At 42.4% G+C, this 21,237-nt stretch overlaps 3 protein-coding genes across 4 annotated transcripts; 2 read left to right on the top strand and 1 right to left on the bottom strand.

Annotated features, from left to right (window-relative positions):
- Window positions 1-660: 660 nt before the first annotated feature.
- Window positions 661-4,852, top strand: mak16 (MAK16 homolog (S. cerevisiae)). The gene is made up of 9 exons (XM_088289305.1): window positions 661-890; window positions 1,103-1,152; window positions 1,301-1,410; window positions 1,502-1,566; window positions 2,259-2,410; window positions 3,246-3,375; window positions 3,454-3,570; window positions 3,651-3,716; window positions 3,972-4,852. The coding sequence occupies exons 1-9, from the start codon at window positions 876-878 to the stop codon at window positions 4,191-4,193; spliced, it is 927 nt and encodes a 308-aa protein (XP_088145431.1). The 5' UTR covers window positions 661-875; the 3' UTR covers window positions 4,194-4,852.
- Window positions 4,853-6,487: 1,635 nt separating this feature from the next.
- On the bottom strand, window positions 6,488-10,984 carry LOC148343716 (ras-related protein Rab-14-like). The gene is made up of 8 exons (XM_088289454.1): window positions 10,779-10,984; window positions 10,352-10,411; window positions 10,196-10,249; window positions 8,674-8,851; window positions 8,531-8,597; window positions 7,705-7,792; window positions 7,438-7,468; window positions 6,488-7,321 (listed from the first exon to the last, which is right to left on the bottom strand). Exons 2-8 carry the CDS (start codon window positions 10,401-10,403, stop codon window positions 7,144-7,146), a joined length of 648 nt encoding a protein of 215 aa, XP_088145580.1. The 5' UTR covers window positions 10,404-10,411; window positions 10,779-10,984; the 3' UTR covers window positions 6,488-7,143.
- Window positions 10,985-11,107: 123 nt separating this feature from the next.
- LOC148343715 (actin filament-associated protein 1-like 2) lies at window positions 11,108-21,114 on the top strand. 2 transcript variants are annotated; one of them, XM_088288473.1, is made up of 16 exons: window positions 11,108-11,197; window positions 11,309-11,363; window positions 14,023-14,157; window positions 14,233-14,327; window positions 16,316-16,436; window positions 16,501-16,736; window positions 17,252-17,431; window positions 17,935-18,006; window positions 18,110-18,173; window positions 18,306-18,541; window positions 18,614-18,705; window positions 19,026-19,128; window positions 19,208-19,265; window positions 19,698-19,867; window positions 20,806-20,916; window positions 21,065-21,114. In XM_088288473.1, the coding sequence occupies exons 2-16, from the start codon at window positions 11,348-11,350 to the stop codon at window positions 21,089-21,091; spliced, it is 1,716 nt and encodes a 571-aa protein (XP_088144599.1). In that variant the 5' UTR covers window positions 11,108-11,197; window positions 11,309-11,347; the 3' UTR covers window positions 21,092-21,114. The 2 variants fall into 2 exon arrangements, with proteins under 2 accessions (XP_088144599.1, XP_088144593.1); XM_088288467.1 differs by lacking the exon at window positions 11,108-11,197 and having other exon boundaries at window positions 11,206-11,363.
- The last annotated feature ends 123 nt before the right edge of the window (window positions 21,115-21,237 follow it).

The following is a 21,237-nucleotide window of genomic DNA, read 5'->3' as shown; positions in this document are numbered from 1 at the left end:
AGGTCAGCCAGCATTTATGCAAACTACGACAACTACACTTGGACAATACACTTGGACAAAACACGAAGTGGCTCTTCCACACAACTCTGATAGCGGTGCGCATTATCACTAAAATATTAATGCATGACAAATGTAATACTTTTATATAATCTCAGTCCATAAAAAGCTATCCATCGTATGTATATTTTAATCAACTTTCCAGCAAAAAGCAACATTTTCATGCACGTAATTAGAACATTTTCACGTTCTAAGTGCAGCGTGCCCAAGTCCGGTCCTCGATATCCACTACCCAGCCTGTTTGGTTGCATACCTACCGCAATACACCTAATTTAAATAATCAAGATCATTAATTCAAGAAACTGCACAGCTGATTGCGCAGGCGTTGTATGGGTGTTTTTACCTAGTGTAATTGCCGTAGTGAGCCGTCAGGCATGGCTGACCTTCTGCGCATGCGTGACGTACATCGTTTTTAATTTTTTTTTAACTTGATTGAGTCAATTAACAAACAGTACAACAATATCACGTATTAAAATTTGGAAAGAAATCTGTCACAAGTAATAAAAATAAATAAATTCGATCAGTAAATCCAATTCGAGGCGGGACCCACATCGTGCATGAATTACAGATCGTGTATTGGCATTACGTCGTCAAATCTCGCGATGTTTAAGGATGTGCCCCTTGGTATTCGGAAACCTCGCGATGCATGCAGCGAGTGTCGTTGAAAGCAAACAAAAATGGTGTCTCGCTTCTCGCCCATGTGCTTCTTATGAGCCGAAACGAATATATTTAAAGTCGGTTGAAATCAGCCTTCCCCACCCTACTTTATTTGAGAAGAAGAGTGAACCTTTAAGCGTCGCCACGAACAAAAAGACAAAATGCAACACGACGACGTGAGTGAACTAATACCAGCAGTTAGCAACACGCAAACGTTAGCCGAAACTCGTTGCCTTGTAACAACTACTACAATGTGTTCACGACTTGAAGTTGTTACTACGACGTTTCGTGTGATGTTGGCATCATTGTTGCAGATGTATGTTTGTGCTATTTGAAAATAACGTATGTCCTCGTGTAACCCTACTTACTATGTTTTCTGTCCATGCAGGTGATTTGGGACATTATAGGTAACAGGCAGTTCTGCTCTTACAAAGTCACGTAAGTTTAAAACACACATTTTGATGAATTTTCTTTAAAGTGTGTCAGCGTTAGCACAAACCCCCAGACTTCTGCGGGAAAGTAAACAATATCAAGGAAACCCTACTAGAACAGCTTAAAATTTAAAACAATGTTTCTTGTGTTTCAGGACCAAAAGTCAGAATTTCTGTCGCAATGAGTTCAACATAACCGGTGTGTGTAATCGCTCGTCTTGCCCGCTGGCCAACAGTCAGTATGCCACCATTCGGGAGGAGAAAGGTACACAATCGCAGCAAGAAAGCGAGATGAAACACTGCCATGTTGAAATGTGGAGACTATGCATGTTAACTTATTTTGTTGTATGGCACAGGTAACTGTTTCCTCTACATGAAGGAGATCGAGCGAGCGGCATTTCCTGCCAAATTGTGGGAGAAGGTGAGTCAGCAAGTATTACACCATAATCATTTTAAATACATAAAAGGGAACGCTTGTATAATTTTTTTTCCACAGTTGTGGTTACACACAGCACACTCTGGTCTCCTTTAGAATTTTTTTTGTGAGGTTCTGGACAAAGGCTAATAATGAATAGTGGGAGGGTTAGTGTATTAGTGTTATTTTTCCAACCAATATTATTTGACTTTGTGCGCCACTAAGTCACATTCTTCCTGTGTCCATTCACAATTGTCTTTTCCTGAACTGACTTCCCTCAAGCTTCTCATTTAGTAGATTGGTATGTCCTTTAAACCTCTTAAATTTGAAATAGCATTTATAAATTCTTAGCCGTCGTAAATGGGTGTAAAATGAATATGTCTTAAATTTGATTGAAATGGCGCTAAAAAGGTCTTTAAAAGTCTTTGAATGTAATTCGTGTAGCCCTAAAATGTCAATGATAGAGGTGGCAGTAAAAAAGTTTTTAAACCGTCGTTAACATTTGATTATAGTAGTCTTATGAAGTCTCACATTTGATAATGGTCTTGAAAGTCTTGCATTTGGAATGAAAGTAGCAATATAAAGGTATCTGAAATTTGCCAAAATGTATTGAAAGTTGTGAATGTGAGACAGATGGCTTTAGAAGTGCGCGCTACGTTTCAAAAATGCTGACGTGATGACTGTTCATTCTGACGCAGGTGAAGCTAAGCAAAAACTACGAGAAGGCTCTGGACCAGATTGACGAGAACCTCATCTATTGGCCTCGCTTCATCCGACACAAATGCAAACAGCGCTTCACCAAGATCACGCAGTACTTGATCCGCATGCGCAAGCTCGTCCTCAAGAGGAAGTAAGTACGCCGGTCACGCAGCATCTCCAAACATGATGGAAGTGCTCTTGGATGGGTCGAATTGTCTTAAATTTCATTGAAGTAACAAAAACATCTTTTAAAGACTTATGATGGGAGTGGTCTTTAAAAAGACTAAAGAGGGTTTGGACCGATCAGTCAACTAATAGTCTCAAAAACGTTTAGGAGCACACAAATTTAAGATGATGATGATGGATAATGGTTAGCCTTGCGTTGCTAGCTGCGGCAAGTCCAATCACCAATAGTTTTAATACTGATACCGACGGCAATCGATGAATAGACTGACTTGACTTTCATCACATTATAATCGACTACAAAAAATGTTTTTGTCATCTTTAGACCCCAAAACCTGAGGCGGGTGGGATATTATATTCATATTTAAAGTTGATCAAAGTGGTCTTAAAAAGCCTTAAGTGTGATATGGCAAAAGGATCCCGATACATTTTTTTTCTATTGTCTAATTTCGATTGACATTTTTTTTCCAGTGTTTTTAAATTATCCATGCTGGAAGTAAAATGAACTAGAGTGGATATTGGCATTTTATAAACAGGTGAAGAAAATTAACAGAGAAAACTATTCAAACAGTTATTACTCAACATTATAATGAATGTAGAAACATGTTAACAACAGTGTAATAGGGTGTAATGATTAACTCCAACCAGCAGAGGACAGCATTGGCTGCCTTACTAGGGGCTCCAAAGGAGAGGCTTGCATTGTAAATGCAATAAACAAATGTCATATTTTTTGTGTGATACCAATAAAATAAAAAAGGAGACAAATCCTGAAACATATTGAATTAAACGTAAACTGCCTCCAGGAGGAAGTTGGTTCCCTTGAGCCGTAAGGTCGAGCGTCGGGAGAAGCGCAAGGAGGAAAAAGCCCTGATTGCGGCACAACTGGACAACGCCATCGAGAAGGAGTTGCTGGAGAGGCTCAAGCAGGGGACGGTATGTAACCGGCTGCGCCCAACCGTCCTCTGATGCAGCACCACGCCACCTCTTAACGCCACCTTCCTCCCTTTCTAGTATGGCGACATATACAACTTCCCCGTCGTGGCCTTTGACAAAGCATTGCAGCAGCAGGACGAGGAGAGCGAGGCAGAGGAGGAAAGTGAAGAGGAGGAGGTGGAGCGGGATGACGCTGTGAGTGTGAATATCGGGTTGAGGTGCAAAAAAGGAGCAGGGAAGTGGGGCTTGAATTGATGGCATATCTACCTGTGCAGGACGTCGGTCAGAGGGAGTTTATCGCCGCTGACGAGGTGGAAGAGAGCGACCTCAGTGACTTCGAGGTACGAAACGTCATGTGATAAGAAAGTTCCATGTTTGCCCTTTTCCTCTCTGTGTTGCTGTATATAGTGAAACACCGTAAAATCCATAAGTAATGTTTTGCTTCGGAAAGTTCCTCAACTCACTTTGACGTAGTTCCTTGGCATAAGGATGCCACAAGTTGCTGTCAAATGACTATGTTCGTATGTAAGCCATAAAAGGGCAAACATATTCCACTTGCGGGTATGCGGCTCAAACATTGTCACGTCTGGTTTCAGGAAATGAACAATTTGAGGACGAGCAGCGACGAGGAGGATCGGGAGCAAAGCGATGAGGAAATGTCAACTGAGGATGAGGACACCGAAGCAAAGAAGACAAAGTTGCGCGGCAAAGGCAAATCTCCCGCCAACGGCTCGGCGGCGCACAAGAAGCGAGCGTATGTGGAAATTGAGTATGAGCGGGAGGCGGATCAGCCGGCCGCCAAGAGCTTCGCCATTTAGGAGCCGTCGGCATCATGCCTCTCAATCAAACTGAACTGCCATGTCACCACAAACACAGAACTGCAGTCAATCACAACTGCTGCTGCAAGTCATCTGACTACACGTGTCATCATTCGTCGTCCAAAAGATGCTCCCAAGCAGGATTTTGTTAATTATGCATACTCCAGTGCCAACAAAATAAATCTTGATTTATTGAGCAATTTTCTGTTTAAACCCACATTTGTCACAAATCATATTGAACCATAACACTTTAAAATTTTCTAAAAATAACGAAAATTAGTTTTTTTGCGCACGCCTTACTTTGCTGGATTATTTTTCATGAATATATAAATACACAACTGTGGGGGAAATGAAAATTCTCAAATAAATTAAAATTGACCCAAAATGATACTTCATATTTTTTTCATCACTAAACAGGTGTTGGGTTAAGTTTACCCATACATGAAAAAAAAAAACAAAAAGAAATCAGGGTTCATGAAATTGATTTACTTTTTATTGTCCATTATATCTTAATGAAACGTGATGACATCCCGTAAGACGACCAAACATGGAGTCTGTATTTACTTTATTTACAAAGATGTGAATCCCTACACTAGTGGCAGATGGAGGGAAATACGCACTGATGCACAATACAGTATCAATAAAAAGCCAAATGGTCACATTTTGTTGACGTTCGAGAAGACGGCACCCCCTACAGGCCGGTAATTTTGCTTTCGAGAATCAGACATTTAGAAGTGAAGGGAAAAATAAATCAAAATAGCTTTGCTAGTATAATATAAGGTTGATTTTGTCTGAATTCTAGATTTAGGTGGGATTAAACTGGATTTAGACTGAATCAATGTAGATCTAGAGTAGACAATTTAAAGGGGATTTAAGTCACTATATAGTATTAAAGTCGAATTTGAGTGGGCTAATGTGGCTTTGAACTGGATTCAAGTAGATTGAAACTGGATTTGTGTCTCCAAGATTTTTTTTTTTTCTTTGTCGCACGTTTGCTAGCATACATTTTTGAGAGACAAGCGGGGCTACCGTCGACCAATCAGAAAGCAGCAAAAAGTGCAAACGCAAACAAACCCAAAACAATCTTTAGCGTTAAATCAATGGGACACTGATGGCACACCAGTGCCCCTGAGAGACCAAAGCCAACGCTGCCCCTGTGCTATTTTAGCAAAGGCAATGCGGAGACCCACTGGGGAAGATAGCAAGCTAAAATGCACGCGGAATGCTACATCAGGAATGAGAGTGTAAGTGAGCAAGCACATTTTTGGTCGCTAGAAAATAAACATTCAAGTGGAGGACTTTAAATAACAGATTTTTTTCCTTTTTTTTTTTTTAAAAAAGGGATCATTATGTTTAAAAAGACTGTTTTTATGTTCCTTCAGAAACCTTTGGTCCTTCATTGGACTACATTTTACTTTTAAGGAGAAGCCTGACATTGAAACGAACAAAAAAAATTCAGATGAAGAAAGCAGTAATAGAATGAGCCAGGATGACTGAACCTTCAGATTCTGGTCTGGTATTTGGAATAATTCAAACTCTTGGTGAGGCAGACCAGGAGAGACGAGGTTTAGGACCTTCTTGGTCCACGTCTGATCTGGAAATGAGATTCTTGGTGGACTTTGGACTTCAAATAGCTTCCATTCCAGAAGAATCACTCTTAGTGGACTGTCTGTACATTTGTTCCAGTCTGCTGTCAATGTGGTTCTTTCTGGAACTGGACTGAAGGAGACCTGGTTTAAGACCGATTGACTCCACCTTTATGGTCTGAGAATGAGAGTCTAGGTGAACTTTGAACACGAGTCAAGTGCAATAGCTTCCACTCCAGAAGAAACGTTGCCGGTGGACTGTCTTGACCCAATCTTCAATTATTCTAGTTCTTTATGATCTGGACCAAAGGTCTGTGAATGAGAGTACACGCGTGTAAGAACTTCCACTCCAAATGAGTCGTTCTTGGTGGACTGTCTGTACCCTAGCCACAGTCTGTTATTATTTTTTCTGACGAGGAACGAAGGAGACATGAAGACCTTACTTAGTCCACGTCTAGTCTGGAGATTAGACTCAAGGTGGTCTTTGGACTTGAAATGTTTGATAGCTCTTCCAATCCAGAAGAAAGTTTCCTTGTATATTGTGTGAACCCCTTAACTAATTCACAATCATTCCAGATCCATTTAATTCCAGAAGGAGACCTTGTTTTGGGAGCTACCTAATCAACAATTGCGATATGGGAATAAGAGTCTCATGGACTCTCGGCCTAAAGAGGTTCGGAAGCTCTCCCAGTTAAGAACTAACATTCCTGGTGAATGTTCTGGTCATCTGACGAGGTATGTGATTATCCCAGTTATTTCCAACCTAGATTAAAGAAAACGTGGCTCGTCAATATTTCTGGTCTGGAAATGAAAATCTGGTTGGAAATTTAGACTTGAACCATGTGGAAGATGTTCCAGTCCATTAAGAAACATTATTTTGACTGTCTGGGCGCTTTATCATTCCAGATCATTTTGATGTGGACAGGAGGAGATCAGACTTTTGGAGCTACCAAATCCATTGTGGGAATTAAAGGTGACATGGATTTGGACATAATTTATGGTTGCTCTTTCAGTCCAAAAGAAACCTGATGAAGGACAACAGACCATCAGGACTTAACAAGGTGTAGATGTGCTGTAGATGACAAAAAAGACCTCTGATAGTTTTTGAGGTTTTGTTTCAGGACCTCCTGGAATGTTATAGGTCCAATTTCATATCCACATGCAGGAACAACTTTTATTTCTTTTTCGGGGAATTCTGGGATGATGCAAGTGAAGCAGACCTGTGCTGAAATGTATTTCCTGCTTGGGGGTTCCGGAATGAGACATCAGGGAAAGATTCAAGTGAGTTCAGACAGTCCCGACCAGGAGAGCCGGCAAAGCAAAAAGAAGCAGTCTGTCCATCCTTGCGTCCGTCCTTTGGTTGGTTAGCAGCTGCATCCGTCTTTGGGGGGCTGGCTGTCCGCGTTGAGTCGTCCCCCCTGTGGCACAGACGGCTTGTGCTGCACTCCTGACTCTGCAGCGTTCAGGTCCAAGCTTCCGTCCTGGATGTTCTGGTAGATCCGCTTGGCCGCCTCCAGGAAGGCCTCTTCCACGTTCTCGCCTCTGCACCACCACAACAACATCTCAACGTGCGCGAGTGTGTACGTGCGTGTATGCCTGTATATGTGAGAACGACCGCGAGACAGTGCGAGTAATTGGGTGAGAGAGCGTGTACTCACGTCTTGGCGCTGGCCTCCAGGAAGAGCAAACCTTAACCAGAAAAAAGTCAAACATAGCAATCAAGCATTTGCAGCCCTGATGACATCACAACTTCATGTCTCTTCAGTCATGTCTCATCAGGTGAATATTCACAGTGAGGAAGACATGCCCTCAAGACGCTCCCCCAATCACGAGTGCATCCATTTCAAACAAATTCAGTCATATACTGGCATTTAAATTTCACAAAAATGGACGAGGAAATCAAAGTAACTTTAAATGTTGCTCACCGTTCTCGTCAGCAAACTGTTTGGCTTCCTCGTATGTGACATCTCTCTGCGCTTCCAGGTCGCCTTTGTTCCCGATCAGGATGATCACCTGCAAACACATACACACAACATGTTTACATTCAGAAACACACACGGACAAAATTGTTGGTAGCTTTCTGTTAATGAAAAAAAAAAAACACACACAGTGGTCAAAGAAAAAAAATGTAACAAAAATAATAATAAATAAAAATAATCAAACAATTCAATTTTTAATTGCGGTTCAACAGAATTATCTTGAAAAGCCAACTCATGAAACAGGCCTGAACAAACATGATGGTTGCTTTAGAAAAAAATTTTAAATAATAATTGGACCATAGGGACGTTCAAACGAGGTGTGGCCTTTAATGAGCATCACAGACATCTTCAAAATTGTAAACAGTTAGCTTGCCTATTGAAGTGGGGTGACAATTTGTCACTGTGCTGTTTGGTGCCATGGTGTGTATCACACAAAATGGACCAGAGGAAGTGAAGGAGCGAGTTGCCTCAGGAGATTAGAAATAAATTTACAACCACTTTAAGGTAAAGGCTATAAAACCATTTACAATCGGCGTGATGTTCCTGTGACTACAGAAATGTAAGATCCACGGGACTGGAGCCAACCTTCCTGGATGCGGCCGCAGGAGAAAAATTGATAAATTGACATTTGTATCCATGTCTTTATGCTACAAAACACTGATCAAGATGGATCATGTGACAATAGAATAAGTAGAAATATCCCAAAACTTTTTTAGGAGGTTCCAACTTATTGGATTTTGCCTTTGGCGGAGGTTTTTCAGGGGTCCCTCACCGTGTTTGGGTTGGTCAGGTTCCTGGCGTCAGTCAACCAGCTGCTGAGGTGATTGTAGGTGCTTCGCCTGCACAAGCACATGCCAACATCATGTTATATGACAATCACCTAGTGATGTTATCACAGATGGCGCCACCCCCTACCTGGTGATGTCATAAACCATGAGGGCCCCGGCGGCGCCCCTATAGTAGGACCGGGTGACAGCCCTGAAGCGCTCCTGGCCCGCCGTGTCCCAGATCTGCAGCTTCACCTTCTGGCCGTGCACCTCCATGATCCTGGTGCCAAACTCCACGCCGATCGTGTGAGGGCAGTCGGCCATAACTGCGCACAATGATGACATCATCATTGGTTAATAAAGTCAGAAAGTGAACCAGCTGTATAGCGCTTTATTATTTACGCCCTCACTTGATAGTGACCTTTGACGCAATTATGACCAAAATGAGAGTTGCACCTTCAGTATTGCATCATGTTGTTATCTATGCAAATTTCTGTTAGCCCATTTATGGCATTTTACAGTAAATTCTAGCGTTAAGTTAGCTGACTTTCGTTTGAAGCAATGATATTTAACTGAACGTTTTGGTGTTTGAATTATACAATTGAGAAGTGTCTTTTGTTTTATGTGTCAGTTTAACAGCACATGTCAACATCAACGAAAACAGCTTGAAGCAAGCACGCTTGTAGTCTTAGAATTGGGAGTTAAAGTTCATTAATTGAGGTGAATAACTGTCTCTGCATATAAAGATAAGCCTATTTTGGACATTGGCTTGTTTCCCAAGAAACGCATCTGACAGAGTTTTCCCCATTTCGCCCCTCGCTGGCTCAAATATATTAATTTTGGAAAGACTCTATAATGCACGTTTAGAGAGTTGAATTGCAAACAACCTCTACAAATATCTGCACCAAGTCCTTATCCTTCCTCTTGTCCTCTCTTTGTTACCATCAAGTTCTTCCCTAACAACGTCATGTTTTTGTGGCGCATTCATCCATCCATTTTCTACTGCTTATTTTGAGTTGGGTGGAAGAGGCTTTAGCATGGAAGCACCAAACTCCTTTTCAGGCTTGTCCAACTCATTTGGGGAGATCCCGAGACATTCATAGGCCAGCCATGAGACACAGTGTCACCAGCGTGTCTTTTGCCATTGGAAGGTGGCCAGAGCACGACACTACAGAGGTGTGCAGGAGGCATCTCTATCAGATAGCCAAGCCACCTCATCAGGCTCCTCTCAATGCACAGGTGCAGAGGCTCTACTATTGAGCCCCTCCCAGATGTCAGAGCTTCTCAACCTGTCTCTAAGGGGGGGCCCATACACCCAGTGGAGAAAACTCATTTGGACCGCTTGTATCCAGAATTTTGTTCTGTCATCATTTTTGCAGTTCAATAAAAAAACTATTTTAAATTAAATCCATGAAGCCTCTAAACCTCAATTGCTACGTGTGTGGTGAAGAGTCACCTTCTACTATTAAATATTATTTTGCAAAGGGCCACTTTCCGGCTGTGATGCTCCATGTACGGCCGGGTTGAGTGTAACAGAAGACTGCAAATTGTTCTTAAGTGTGCATTTGAGTGTGAATGCTGGTTAGCATGTGTGCCTGGGTCTAGAACATATTGTCAGGGAAAAACAGGGGTTCACTGTTTATAAAAGAAAAAAGATGAGAAGGACGTACATTTCTTCTCTGTGAACTGGTGCAGCAGACACGACTTGCCCACACCCATGTCACCTTGAAAAAGTAGAACGTTTTACAGATAAGTCATGGTGAGGGAGAAGAAAGGCATAAAACAATCAAATTGATGCTGGGGAGGGTGTGGTCTTGACGGCTCACCGATGATGATGTACTTGAAGATATAGGAGTAGTTGTAAGGCGCGGCGGTCATCTTTACTCCTGTGGAAAAATTAAAAGCTTAACAAAACATCCTCACGAAACTTTTGATTATCATCAAGCTTACGTACGGCATTAATAGGCCATTTTAATTGGCAAATAGCTAAGCAGCTAACACTTAGCCCGAGTGTTAGCTCCCAGGTTACTCTTTTATTGCGCATTAAACACAAAGGCAGCTCTTTAACACAACTGAAAACTCCTCTTTGAGGAAAAATATTTTTTGGGGGAAAAATGCCAAATTCCCTGTGCGAACTTCGCTAAGCGGCTAGCCGGCTAACAGCTGGAGCTCTCTGTAGCGAACAGCCGGGAAACTAAGATTCACGTAGACAAAACAAACAAAAAAAGAAACGAGGTGACTATTTTCCTCTACCTTCCTTTCCGGGTGTTCGTTTTACGCGTAAAGGGTGACAAAGCAGCAACTGCTCGGACGGATAATTAGCTACGTTTGTTAGCTGTCACGAAGAAGCCTCTTCCTCCTCTTCCGCAATACTTCCTATGCGCCCCCAAAACCACGTCAAGTATCGCGAGGCTTTCTCTAAGAACCTCGTGACTGCCTTCCACGACGAAATTACTAGTAGTTTAAAAAACGGGGGGAATCGTATTTGTGGCGCTGTAGTGGATATACAGGTGATTCGATTAAAATGTCAATATATAATTGGAGTGTGTTCAACCGTGTTCGTGTTTCCCAGATTTTTGTGTGCGCTTGTGTGTGAGCCATGGATGCATGGCTGTGACGTCACAGTCGTGACTCCGCCTCTCCTACTACTTCAGTCTCAGCAGAGCAGCAAAGCAAGTAGATCAACTGGGAGACAACACACTTTCTTGGCTTATTCTAGTGTTTTATTCTCGTTGTCCCTCTTCTTGCGTTGTTTTGTTCTTCATCATCTTCGTTGTCATCAGTCATGAGAGTGAGGAGCATCATCTGGTGAAAGAGATAACATGGAGAAACAGAAAGGTAAACTTTCTCACTCTATAATGTAACAGTCATGATGATGATGATGATGATGATTGCAGTAATTGTTATTGTTGTCCACATGTTGATTGGTGAACACGTTTGAAAATCGTGACAATGCAAAATTGAGAATCACTTCCTTTCCACTTTATAGTGGTGTCCAGAGATACACATTTATATCAGGCCGGGTCACGCTTGTATCATTCTTATCCCCCCCAAAAACATTGTAAGTCAAGACACTCTTACTATCATGTGAAAGGTTCTTTTAAAAGAAGACCTTTAGGACTTTTTGAAACCTCTCCTCTCAAGATCTTTTGCCATTTCTCAGACGAATTCAAGGACCCTCCAGGACATTTTAGTGGTCTTTTGAATGATTCTGCAAGTTCTGTGGTCCTGTAGTCTTCAGGAATACAATGAAATACAATACAACTTTATTTATATAGCGCTTTTCTCAACAGCTGGAGCAGTAACAAAGCATTTTCCATATGGTGTAATATGAATTAGCAGGACATTAGACTCATTGTTAAAGTCTAGAGGAGAATTTTCAGGTTGGTTTGAAGGTTCTTGTACTTTTGTCTAAAACGTTGGAACTTCTTGTAATTTTCCTAAGGATTCCTTGAGATGGAATTCCAGAAAGAGGGTCAGGTGCTCTATATTGAGAACACTTTCAGGACTTTTTGAAGGTTTTGTTAAAGTGTTTGCCCATTTAGTGGAAGGATTCTGGGATCAGACTACACAGGAAAGTTTAGTGGTCCTTTGACGGAATTTGTAAGTTTGGGTGTCTCTCATTGTCATATGGATGGTTCGATCTCGAGAGGACTTTCACAACATTTTAAATACTCTGGTAAAGTGATCTTAGCCCATTTCTCTGAAAAAAAATAATTCTCGGGCATTCTAAGATCACCGATTAATAGTTTTTGAAAGACTGTAACATCCACATAGCGTTCTGTGGACCTAAACGTCCGGGAGAAGTTTCTTGTGGCTTCTTCAAGGCCGATTGTACACTTACCATGTTGAAATGAAGATAAGGAACATCTCAGCTGACACATTTTGAAAAACATGATCATAATATTATGGACTGTGTCCCAGTGGGCGAAGCTTGATGCTGATTGGAGGATGAAAAACATCAACATACTCTTATTCTTCCTCCAACTTTTTTTCTTCTTTGCTATATTTAACAAACGCGGGATGAAAGAGAAAGCTGCTCCACACCCTCTGACATACACACCGCCGCACACACACACCCACACACACACACATAGTGGAGAGTTGTGGAGGATTCCCATCTTTGTACTAATTTGAGGCTTTGGTTTTTATGGTAAAGCATCTTAAATCTTCCACACACACCCACACACGCACACACTCACATGCACACGCACACACAGAAGTTGCATCCAGTTGCATTTCTGTGCGACTCTGACATGGATTTTGTGTGTTTGTGTGCTGTCGCATTAAAGCCACAAACAGGAAGTGATGTTGATGTTCCGATAATGTGTGTTTGTGTGTGAGATAATGTGTGTGTCGTCACCGCGATGGTAATGTGCGGCTCACTACTTAAAACGGCAACAGATCACTGATTAGCGAAATTTGCATCATCTCCCACTCAGACCATTCTCAATACAGTGTAAGTGTGTGTGTTTGTGTGTTTGTGTGTTTGTGTGTGCGTATGTGTGGGAAGTGACACATCCAACAATGGACGCCTGTCTGGGGAGGTTAGCTGAGTAGTTCTTTGCTAGTTATGTCAACTATACTTTTCTTTTGTTGGTTTTTCATTTACTTATTTACGTGTTGGTAAATGTAATCGAAGAAGACACTGAGGGAACATACAAAATGTTGTTTTTTCCTGGTCTTTGATTGTTTCTGCGAAACTCTATTTGGCTGTCGATTCATTTTTGGGCTCAACTTGTCTTGTTTTTGTCTCTGCTGATCGTTCCCAATCCTTTTTGGCATCTTGTGGGGCGTACTGTTTTCTGTTGGTTTTCTGCTGGTCTCTGCCAATCTTTCCAAGTTTTTTCTGGTTTCTTGTAGTATTTGTTGACTTCTGCTGTTTGCAGGCTTTGTTTGTGTCTCCTGTCAATCGTTGGTTTCTACAGATCTTTTTACTGGTTTCTAATAGCCATTCCTTGTCCTTTCTTGTCTCTATTAGCCTTTTCCGGTCCTTATCTGCTGGTCGTTACTATTTGTTTCTGCTGATCTCAACTTGTTTCTGATTGTGTCTTCTTGGCTCAGCTGATCATTTCTGGTCCTTTCTCGTTTCTTCTGGTCATTGTTGGGCTCTGCTGATATCTACTTGTTCTTAATAGTGTCTACTAGTCTTTCACTTTTGAATTGGTATATTCTCTACAAATTTCTGCTGGTATTTTTCTTGATCTTTGCTAGTTTCTGCTAGTCTCCATGTCAATGACGTTCACACAGAATATTGACTTATGGAAAAAGCAGAAAATATATGGCTTTTCTCTTGAGGTTGATATCACCAGTACTTCTGCTTTGTCGGATGACTCTACTCGCAAACAAACCATGCCTGTTGTTTTCAAACAGTTTGAATTGTTCGATAGGCAGCGTGAAAGAGTCACTGGATTGTTACGTGAACATCAAAAGTCTTTTGTTGACATGGCTACAATGATGATGATGATGATGATGATTTGGTTCAAATTTTGTGCAGTGTTGTCCAAGCTGATGTGGGACCTTCAGTCCTTCCTTTCGGTTCTGGACTCAGAGAACCTGAGCTACATCGCTCAGGCCCAGAAGAAGTCCATCTCAGAGCTGGTGTCCTCGCTGCAGACGCAAGAAGCGCCAGGTTACATCCAGGCCTCACTCACCTCCACATCATGCTCACCAATAATAGGTTCTCACTTGTGTTGTTTGCTCCTAGTGGAGGACACCGAGTATGTCTTCATGAGCTGTCCGTCATCATCGGCGCCCAGCAGCCAGGCTTTAAGAGACTCCAACGTCTGGATGAAGGATGCGGTGAGTCCACTGCGGGGCCGGAGTACAATTGCATTTGAAGCAATTGTTATCCTGTTCGCATCCTCCTGAAAGTCAGCTTTGCATCCAGTTGTCATTTAGCTGCTCAATGCTGCACATTTGCCACCTGTTAGGTGGTTGCAGCTAACTATTTAGCTTCTAAATGCGTCAGTTGCCACCTGTTAGCTGATAACTGCTATTTGCAGCATCCTCGGAGTTTGCTCTGAGCACCGCTCTGCCCCTCTGTCGTATGGTGTTCCACAAGGTTCTGTTTTGGGGCCCTTGTTGTTTTCATTGGATTTGCTGTCCCTAGGTTCCATTTTACAACAACATGTAATTTCCTTCTACTACTATGCAGAGCTATGTCCCGCTGAGCAAAAAAGACGCTTTCTCCTTGAGACCACTTTTGTTCTGTCCAGAAGAAATGAAAGCCTGGACGTCACTGAATTTCTTAAATTTCAATACAATGAAAACAGAAGTTATGGTGTTCGGTCCCAGTGGCCCTTCTACATTCCACCCTGTTGACCTGGACACCCTGGTGTCTTATCTAATACTAACTGACTCAAACTCGGATTCTAAATTGGACTGTCAAATCAGTGCTGTTGTTTGATCCAGCTTATTTCATTTTAGGCAGCTGGCTAAAGTGAAGCCCTTTCTTTCTGAGCAGCACTTGCAAACAGTAATCAATGCCCTCATTACATCTCAGATTGATTATTGTAATGTTCTTTATTTTGGAGTCAGCTAGTCCTCCCCCATGAGTTTCCAACTGGTCCAAAACGTTGCTGCTCGCCTCCTAACCCAAGCTCAGAAGAGGGAGCACGTAACCCCAATTCTGGCCTATCTTCACTGGCTCCCAGTGCATTTTAGAGTTCATTTTAAGATAGTTCTGTTTATCTTCAATTCTTTAAATGGCCTCGCCCCAGAGTACCTCTACGAGCTCCTCCACCCCTACACACCTGCCCGCTGCCTCAGGTCTGCGAACCAGATGCTACGGGAGGTGCCGAGGACTAACCGCCGCCCCAGGTGGGATCAAGTCGGTCCTTCCCTGTGGAATGACCTTCCATTAAATGTTAGGCAAGCACCCGCTGTGTCCACTTTCAAACTCGTTGGAAGACACATTTTTATTCTTTGGCTTTCGACCCAACACAAGTCATTGTTCAGCTATATCCTGGTGTCTGTTGTGTGTTAGTATCATTAATTTGTGTTTTAATTTACTGCTTTCATTGTCTTTGTTGTTGAATAATTGCAATTTTTGTTATAAAGTATGTAACATTCTTTGGTATAGTTCCAGCTGTCGTGAATTGCGCTACATAAAAAAAGTTGTATTGTATTGCATTGTAACTTGTGTTTATGTCCAGTTGCGAGCTGCTAAATAGTCAACTGTGTTCACCAGTTAGCTACTAAGCGCTATTTTGAGAGCCGAGAGAGTCAAAGCCGAGAAAAGTAAACAAAAGACGATTATGCGGAGAAGAATCCAACACAGGGTGCATGTTTGAGGTTCTGGTGCACCCACTAAGTTTTTTGTCAGAAAACAGACATGAAAGATGAAAACTGGACTAGAATCAGAACCTTCTTTTCTGGTAGAGGAGAAGTACAGCAGGCTGCATTGTGATGTGGTCTGCTAATGACAGAGTCCTCCCGAGGTTTGGGAGGAGACGGCCTGTGTTTGTGCGTGCGGGTGTGCGTGCGCGTGTGGGTGTGTGTGTGCGCGCGGGACAGGATGTTTATATATGAGGCCATCTCTCGTCTATCTGCCTTCCTATTGGCTGAAAGCTTTGCTGAGGCAGGAAGTGGTCACTGATGGCTGCTGATTAGCGTCTGGTCTACGTGATGGATGCACACCCACATACTCGTGTGCTCTCACATTCAGACATACACGCACACCCACATTGACTGAATGTCCACACTCTGATCTGTTACTTCTTAACTTATTATCCAATCATCTTGGTCATCATATGACCAGCTGACCACTTGTTTTTTCCACTGACAAGGTCCCTGTGGCACCGTACCGTCCACCAGAGGGCTCTCAAGCTTCTGGTGATGATGGGGACGAGGATGACGATACCTACGAGGAGGCACAGCCCTTCAAAGCTGTCAGCAACAGTCACCTGGGTACGTACACACACTCACATACAAACATTTACAAACCTACCATGCCATGTTGGTGACCCCGCAGAGCGAGCTGAGTCAGAGAACAGCTACTACGAGTCGTACGGCGAGGATGCTGAGGATGATGTCGACGACGATGATGAAGAGCACATGAAGGACAGAGCTCATTACATCCAGTGGAGTTCCTCTCAGCCTTGTCTCAGGCCCCCTCCTGAATCTCGTCTGTGCGGGTACCTGTGGAGGAGGAAGTGGTTGGGACAATGGACCAAGCAGCTCTTCATCATCAGGAACCACCTCCTGCTGGTGTGTGGTGTGTCTTAGCTAAAGTTTCAGTTTTAGCTTTAGTTTTTAAATTTAAATTTTTGCTATATTTTTTTCCACTTTTAATTTTCGTTTTCAATTTCATATTTTCTTAAGACTTCTGAAGATTTTGTAGTTTTGCAAACAGTTAATAACGTTCATTAGGATATTTATATTTTTAAAATGGATTTTAAAAAAATGATCTCTAAAGCAATGTAGACTTACAATTGCTTATTGGTAATATTAAATTATATTTCTTTTTTTCTAAAGACACATTTAAAATTTCCTTAATATGTTACATTTTTAACCCTTTTTACAGTATTATTAAGAATTTTTTCAGGAATTATTATTTTAATCCCTGAGATAAATGTAATTAATATCGTAATAAAAATTTTACATGTACCCACTCATCAACTCACTATTATTCATCTCTAATAATACAATGAATTGTTTACTTTTATTTGTTAATGATTTTGCCAAATATGATATTTTTTTTTGCGTGTGTTTCGATGTTTCAGTGCTACAAGTGTGCACGGGACCTCCTCCCTAATCTGCAGTTGAGCCTGCGTGGCTGCCAACTGGTCTACAAGCTGAAGAGCAACCGGAAGATCCCGCACCAACTCAAGCTTCTGCTGCTGGGGGCCGACACTCTGGTGCTGGGGTACAGCAGCTTCCAGCAGGCTGATGAGTGGCGCCGGGTCCGTACAAGTGTGACAACTCACGACTCGCTCAAGAGCAGATATAAAATATGAAGTGTTCACACTCTGCACATGAGTACACTTACTTGATTGCAGAGGTTAATTTAAAAAAAAACTACAAAAAAAAGACAAAGCCCATTAACTGTACAACCGTATACAGTTGTGCCTTTTTTAAAAAGGAGTTTGAAACTGTTTCCCTCGCAGTTGAGGTTTTGTGTCCTATCAAACAAAATGACAGTTTTTATACATCTATTCAAAAAACAGTGTTAGCCTAATTAATGCTAACACTCAATGCAAAACACATAGACGGGCTAACAAAACTAGTATCAATGTTGCATTATTATAAACCTTTAATGTTTGAACGCAAACTGAGTGATGGGAGGCGCTTTGTTTAATCAGATCCTGCTTTGCTGCCGACTTGCGGCATCTCTAGCCAATTAAAAACCTCTCATGGTGCGTCAATTATTGGTGGGTTCATGTGTGACTGTGTGTGTGTGATGTAGGTGATCGAGGAGCTGAGCGTCGGTGGGGAAGATCAAAACACCTCCTCAGAGCCGCCTCTGTCCTCTCGTTGGGTGAGAAGCACAAAGCACTGGCACTGAGTACACATTTTGGATGAAAATTATATTGTTTACATCGTATGGATTGTTTGTCGTGTTTGTTGACTTGTGTGATCAGTCCAGTGCGCTTTTGACACACACCCATCAGCAAGAACCTTCACAGCACCGAAACAAGAACAAAGGTAATTAATTAGATTTTTGCATTTATTTTTTTTTTAGGATTAGTGTTTTACAGTTTTTTTCTTTGTTGTGTAAATAACATTTTTTTAATTTAAATGTGATTTTTCTCAGTTATTTAATTTTTCAATTTTCAGGTGTGGTGAGTGTGCTGATGAACTGTCAGTGGCAAAGTCTCCTGTGTCAGGTGGAGGCGGGATATCTCAACATGTTTGCGGAGGACGCCCAAGAGGATGCGACTCATCTGAGCCGGGCTCGTTCTCCTCAGTACACGGTGCAGCTGCGAGGCTGCCACGTGAAAGCTGCGCCCGACGGCGAGCGCCCGCACAGGATCACACTGAACATGCTCGGCGAGCAGTTGGCCGTGCTGGAGGTGAGTGGTGGCGGAGGGACAGGAAGTGGAGCAAACGGGAAGTAAGGTGACACTTGTGTCACACACTCGCAGGTGAGCTCGGTGGATGAGAAACGTCGATGGACGCGCCTCCTGACTGACGCGGCAGATTGTGGCGGCAAGACACAGCAACACACACACATCAGGTATGTTAGTCATGTTGCCGCGGCAGCGCAGACAGACGTTATTTATTAAACTAGAGATTTACAATTTCTAGAGAAATTGCGTCCAAATGTTAAAATGCAGAAACCTAGAATGAGTTTGAATGATTATTTTATGATTTTGAAAAATCTGGAATGATGTGAAATGTATTGGTGAAAGTCTGGAATGATGTGGAATAATATTGAATGATCTTGGTGAAAAATGTGCAATATGTTGGTGAAAAACCTATCGGCATATTAAATAGTATCGAAAGATAGAGTGTTGCCATGGTGACGCATGACAGCAAACACTTTTGCATCCTCAGCGGACGCACCCTGAACACATACATGGACCAGCCTTTCCACTCCAGTTCCGCTACTCCACCACCACAACCCGTCTACTCCAACACCCCCATGCTGGAGCACATGGTACGACCCGCCTCCCACGCCCACGTTTGACTGAGGTGCCACATCACCAACTAACACTTTCTTTTATATCATCTGACAGCTTCAGAGCTCTCAGGACGCTACCGTGACCTACGCCAACGCCAACTTCAGCAGCCACAGTGAGTTAGCACGTGTCCAGCTTCGCATTGGCCACGAACATGGTGGTCTGGAATTCTTGAGTTTCACTTCAGTTACTTTAGCATTAGTTTGCTTCACTCAAGAAAAACTAAGTGAGCACTCAGAGCCGCAGCTAACTGCTAACTGCTTATTTTCGCAAATGTGCTCGTGACCTATACTAAGCTAGTTTCAGATGCTCGGACGCTAGCTTAGCATTGGTGAAATTTGACTTCAAATAGGTTAGACTGAGCACACTTAGCATGCGGCGCTAGCTTAGTATTTGGTGCTAGCAGCGCCAAAGTGTAGCAAATTATTGTTTGACATCACGGAGGTTTTCATTAACGCAAGGTGCGTCAGCACACTTGGCTGCAACAGCGAGATGACATTACTTAGCTCGGTAGCCCAACTGTGTGTGTATGTGTGGTGTGTTTCAGACAGGAAGTGGTCTGAAGTAGCACCACGTGGCGTTCAGAAGTTGGAGTTGACGGGCAGGAAAAGTGTACCCATGAGGGCAGGGTCTGAGGCAAACCTGGTGTCGACGACCAATAAGAATAAACGCTCATCCTTCAGACAATCGCTCACCATGTGCAGTGAGCGGGCGCAGGTGATTGACACATACAACGGCCAATCAGTAAACAGTCGTTTATTGATATCCGCCCACATTTTGATGCTTCCAAAGCACATGTTCATGGTTTCTAATCAGCTGTCATAGAGCCAGCCCAGATACCTTTTTAGCATGATTTCAACTCTTTTATCAGAAAGTTTTACTCTTCTCTTGTTTTCCACTTATCTTTGTTTTTATTAACTTTTCAGTACTTTTTTCTACATCTCTGTGCTGGAATTTTACTGGTATTTCCTGGTCCCTGTTGAATGCTACCGGTTTGTGCTAGTATTTGCTGGTCTCTGTTGTTGTTAGCTTGCCTTTCATGGTCCTTCCTAGTTTCATCTGGTCTCTTCTGTTTTTTTTTCTGATCATTTTTTTCTTAACTCTGGTCTGTACTGGTTTCCCCTGGTCACAGATGCTCTATGTTGGCGTCTATTGGTTTTTACTAATCTTTCCTTGTCATTCCTGGTTTGTAATGGTCGCTTCTGGTCTCTATTGGGTTCTGCTCATCTCTGCTGTTCTTTCCCGGTCCTTGCTGGTTTCTTTTGGTCCCTCATATTTTTTTATTATTCTTTCCTTGTTGGTTTTCTTTGGTCTCTGTTGATTGTTTTCTGTCAGGCTTTCATGGCCCTTCTTTTCAAATGGTCTCTACTCTCTCTGTTGTTTTTTTCTTGTTTTGTGGCTAGTTTCTGCTGGTATCTACATGTTTTTTTTTTTTTTTTTCAAACTTTGCTAATGGTTTGGCTTCTCATCTGTTCTGGTCTTCCCTGATCCTTGCTGGTCTCCATTTGATCGGTCTCTGCTGGTTTCCTGGTATTTCCTAAATTCAAATGTTCTCATCTGGTTTTGACTGGTCCTTGCTGGTCTCTGTTGGTGTTTCCTAGTCCTTGATTTGTTTCTAATTCTCTCCTGGTTTTCCTTGGTCGGTGTCGGCCTAGGCCAATCTGTTGAACCCTCTTCTGCGTCGGACGGCATCTGTGAAGACCTCGCTGAAAAGAGCTCCGTCCACACTCTTCATCGAGCACGGGAAGGTTTTCCAGAGGAGGAAGGTCAGCATTCACATGTCCACTGTTTTCTTCTGCTGCTTCAGCTTCTTCTGTGAATTTATGTCACTTTTGTCGTGTTAAATATAGTATAATGCTCGTCATTAAGTTACAAGTGTGTTGCCATTGCGACAGGTGTTTGTTGTTTCCACAGGAATGGGAGACCAAAGCTGCTGCCTGAGCCCATGCAACCATGTGACGATGTGACCATATAATGTGACCACGTGACATGTGTCCATGTGACCTATTGACATGGGTATGGGACTTATGAATTTAATTGATATTATCTTTTAGATCACGACTGTGACACATACACCCTTTAACTTA

The sequence above is a fragment of the Idiotropiscis lumnitzeri genome, chromosome 1 (assembly GCF_059441095.1).
Source record: "Idiotropiscis lumnitzeri isolate Australia: NSW breed Sydney's pygmy pipehorse chromosome 1, RoL_Ilum_1.0, whole genome shotgun sequence".
NCBI lineage: Eukaryota > Metazoa > Chordata > Actinopteri > Syngnathiformes > Syngnathidae > Idiotropiscis > Idiotropiscis lumnitzeri.
Note: the sequence above shows the minus strand (reverse complement) of the source record. Positions and strands in the feature narration are given on the sequence as shown.

What these genes read in the sequence shown, in the direction of transcription:
- mak16 (XM_088289305.1), top strand. An exon ending in AAGCTCGTCCTCAAGAGGAA is followed by an intron (nt 2,411 to 3,245) that starts GTAAGTACGCCG and finishes AACTGCCTCCAG; the next exon opens with GAGGAAGTTGGTTCCCTTGA. An exon ending in GCGACCTCAGTGACTTCGAG is followed by an intron (nt 3,717 to 3,971) that starts GTACGAAACGTC and finishes GTCTGGTTTCAG; the next exon opens with GAAATGAACAATTTGAGGAC.
- LOC148343716 (XM_088289454.1), bottom strand. Translation starts at nt 10,403, where the DNA reads ATGACCGCCGCGCCTTACAACTACTCCTATATCTTCAAGTACATCATC. An exon ending in CCAGTTCACAGAGAAGAAAT is followed by an intron (nt 8,852 to 10,195) that starts GTACGTCCTTCT and finishes CATTGTGCGCAG; the next exon opens with TTATGGCCGACTGCCCTCAC. An exon ending in ACCTGACCAACCCAAACACG is followed by an intron (nt 7,793 to 8,530) that starts GTGAGGGACCCC and finishes ATGTGTTTGCAG; the next exon opens with GTGATCATCCTGATCGGGAA.
- LOC148343715 (XM_088288473.1), top strand. An exon ending in CGCCTCTGTCCTCTCGTTGG is followed by an intron (nt 18,007 to 18,109) that starts GTGAGAAGCACA and finishes TTGTGTGATCAG; the next exon opens with TCCAGTGCGCTTTTGACACA. An exon ending in TGTGCAGTGAGCGGGCGCAG is followed by an intron (nt 19,868 to 20,805) that starts GTGATTGACACA and finishes GTGTCGGCCTAG; the next exon opens with GCCAATCTGTTGAACCCTCT.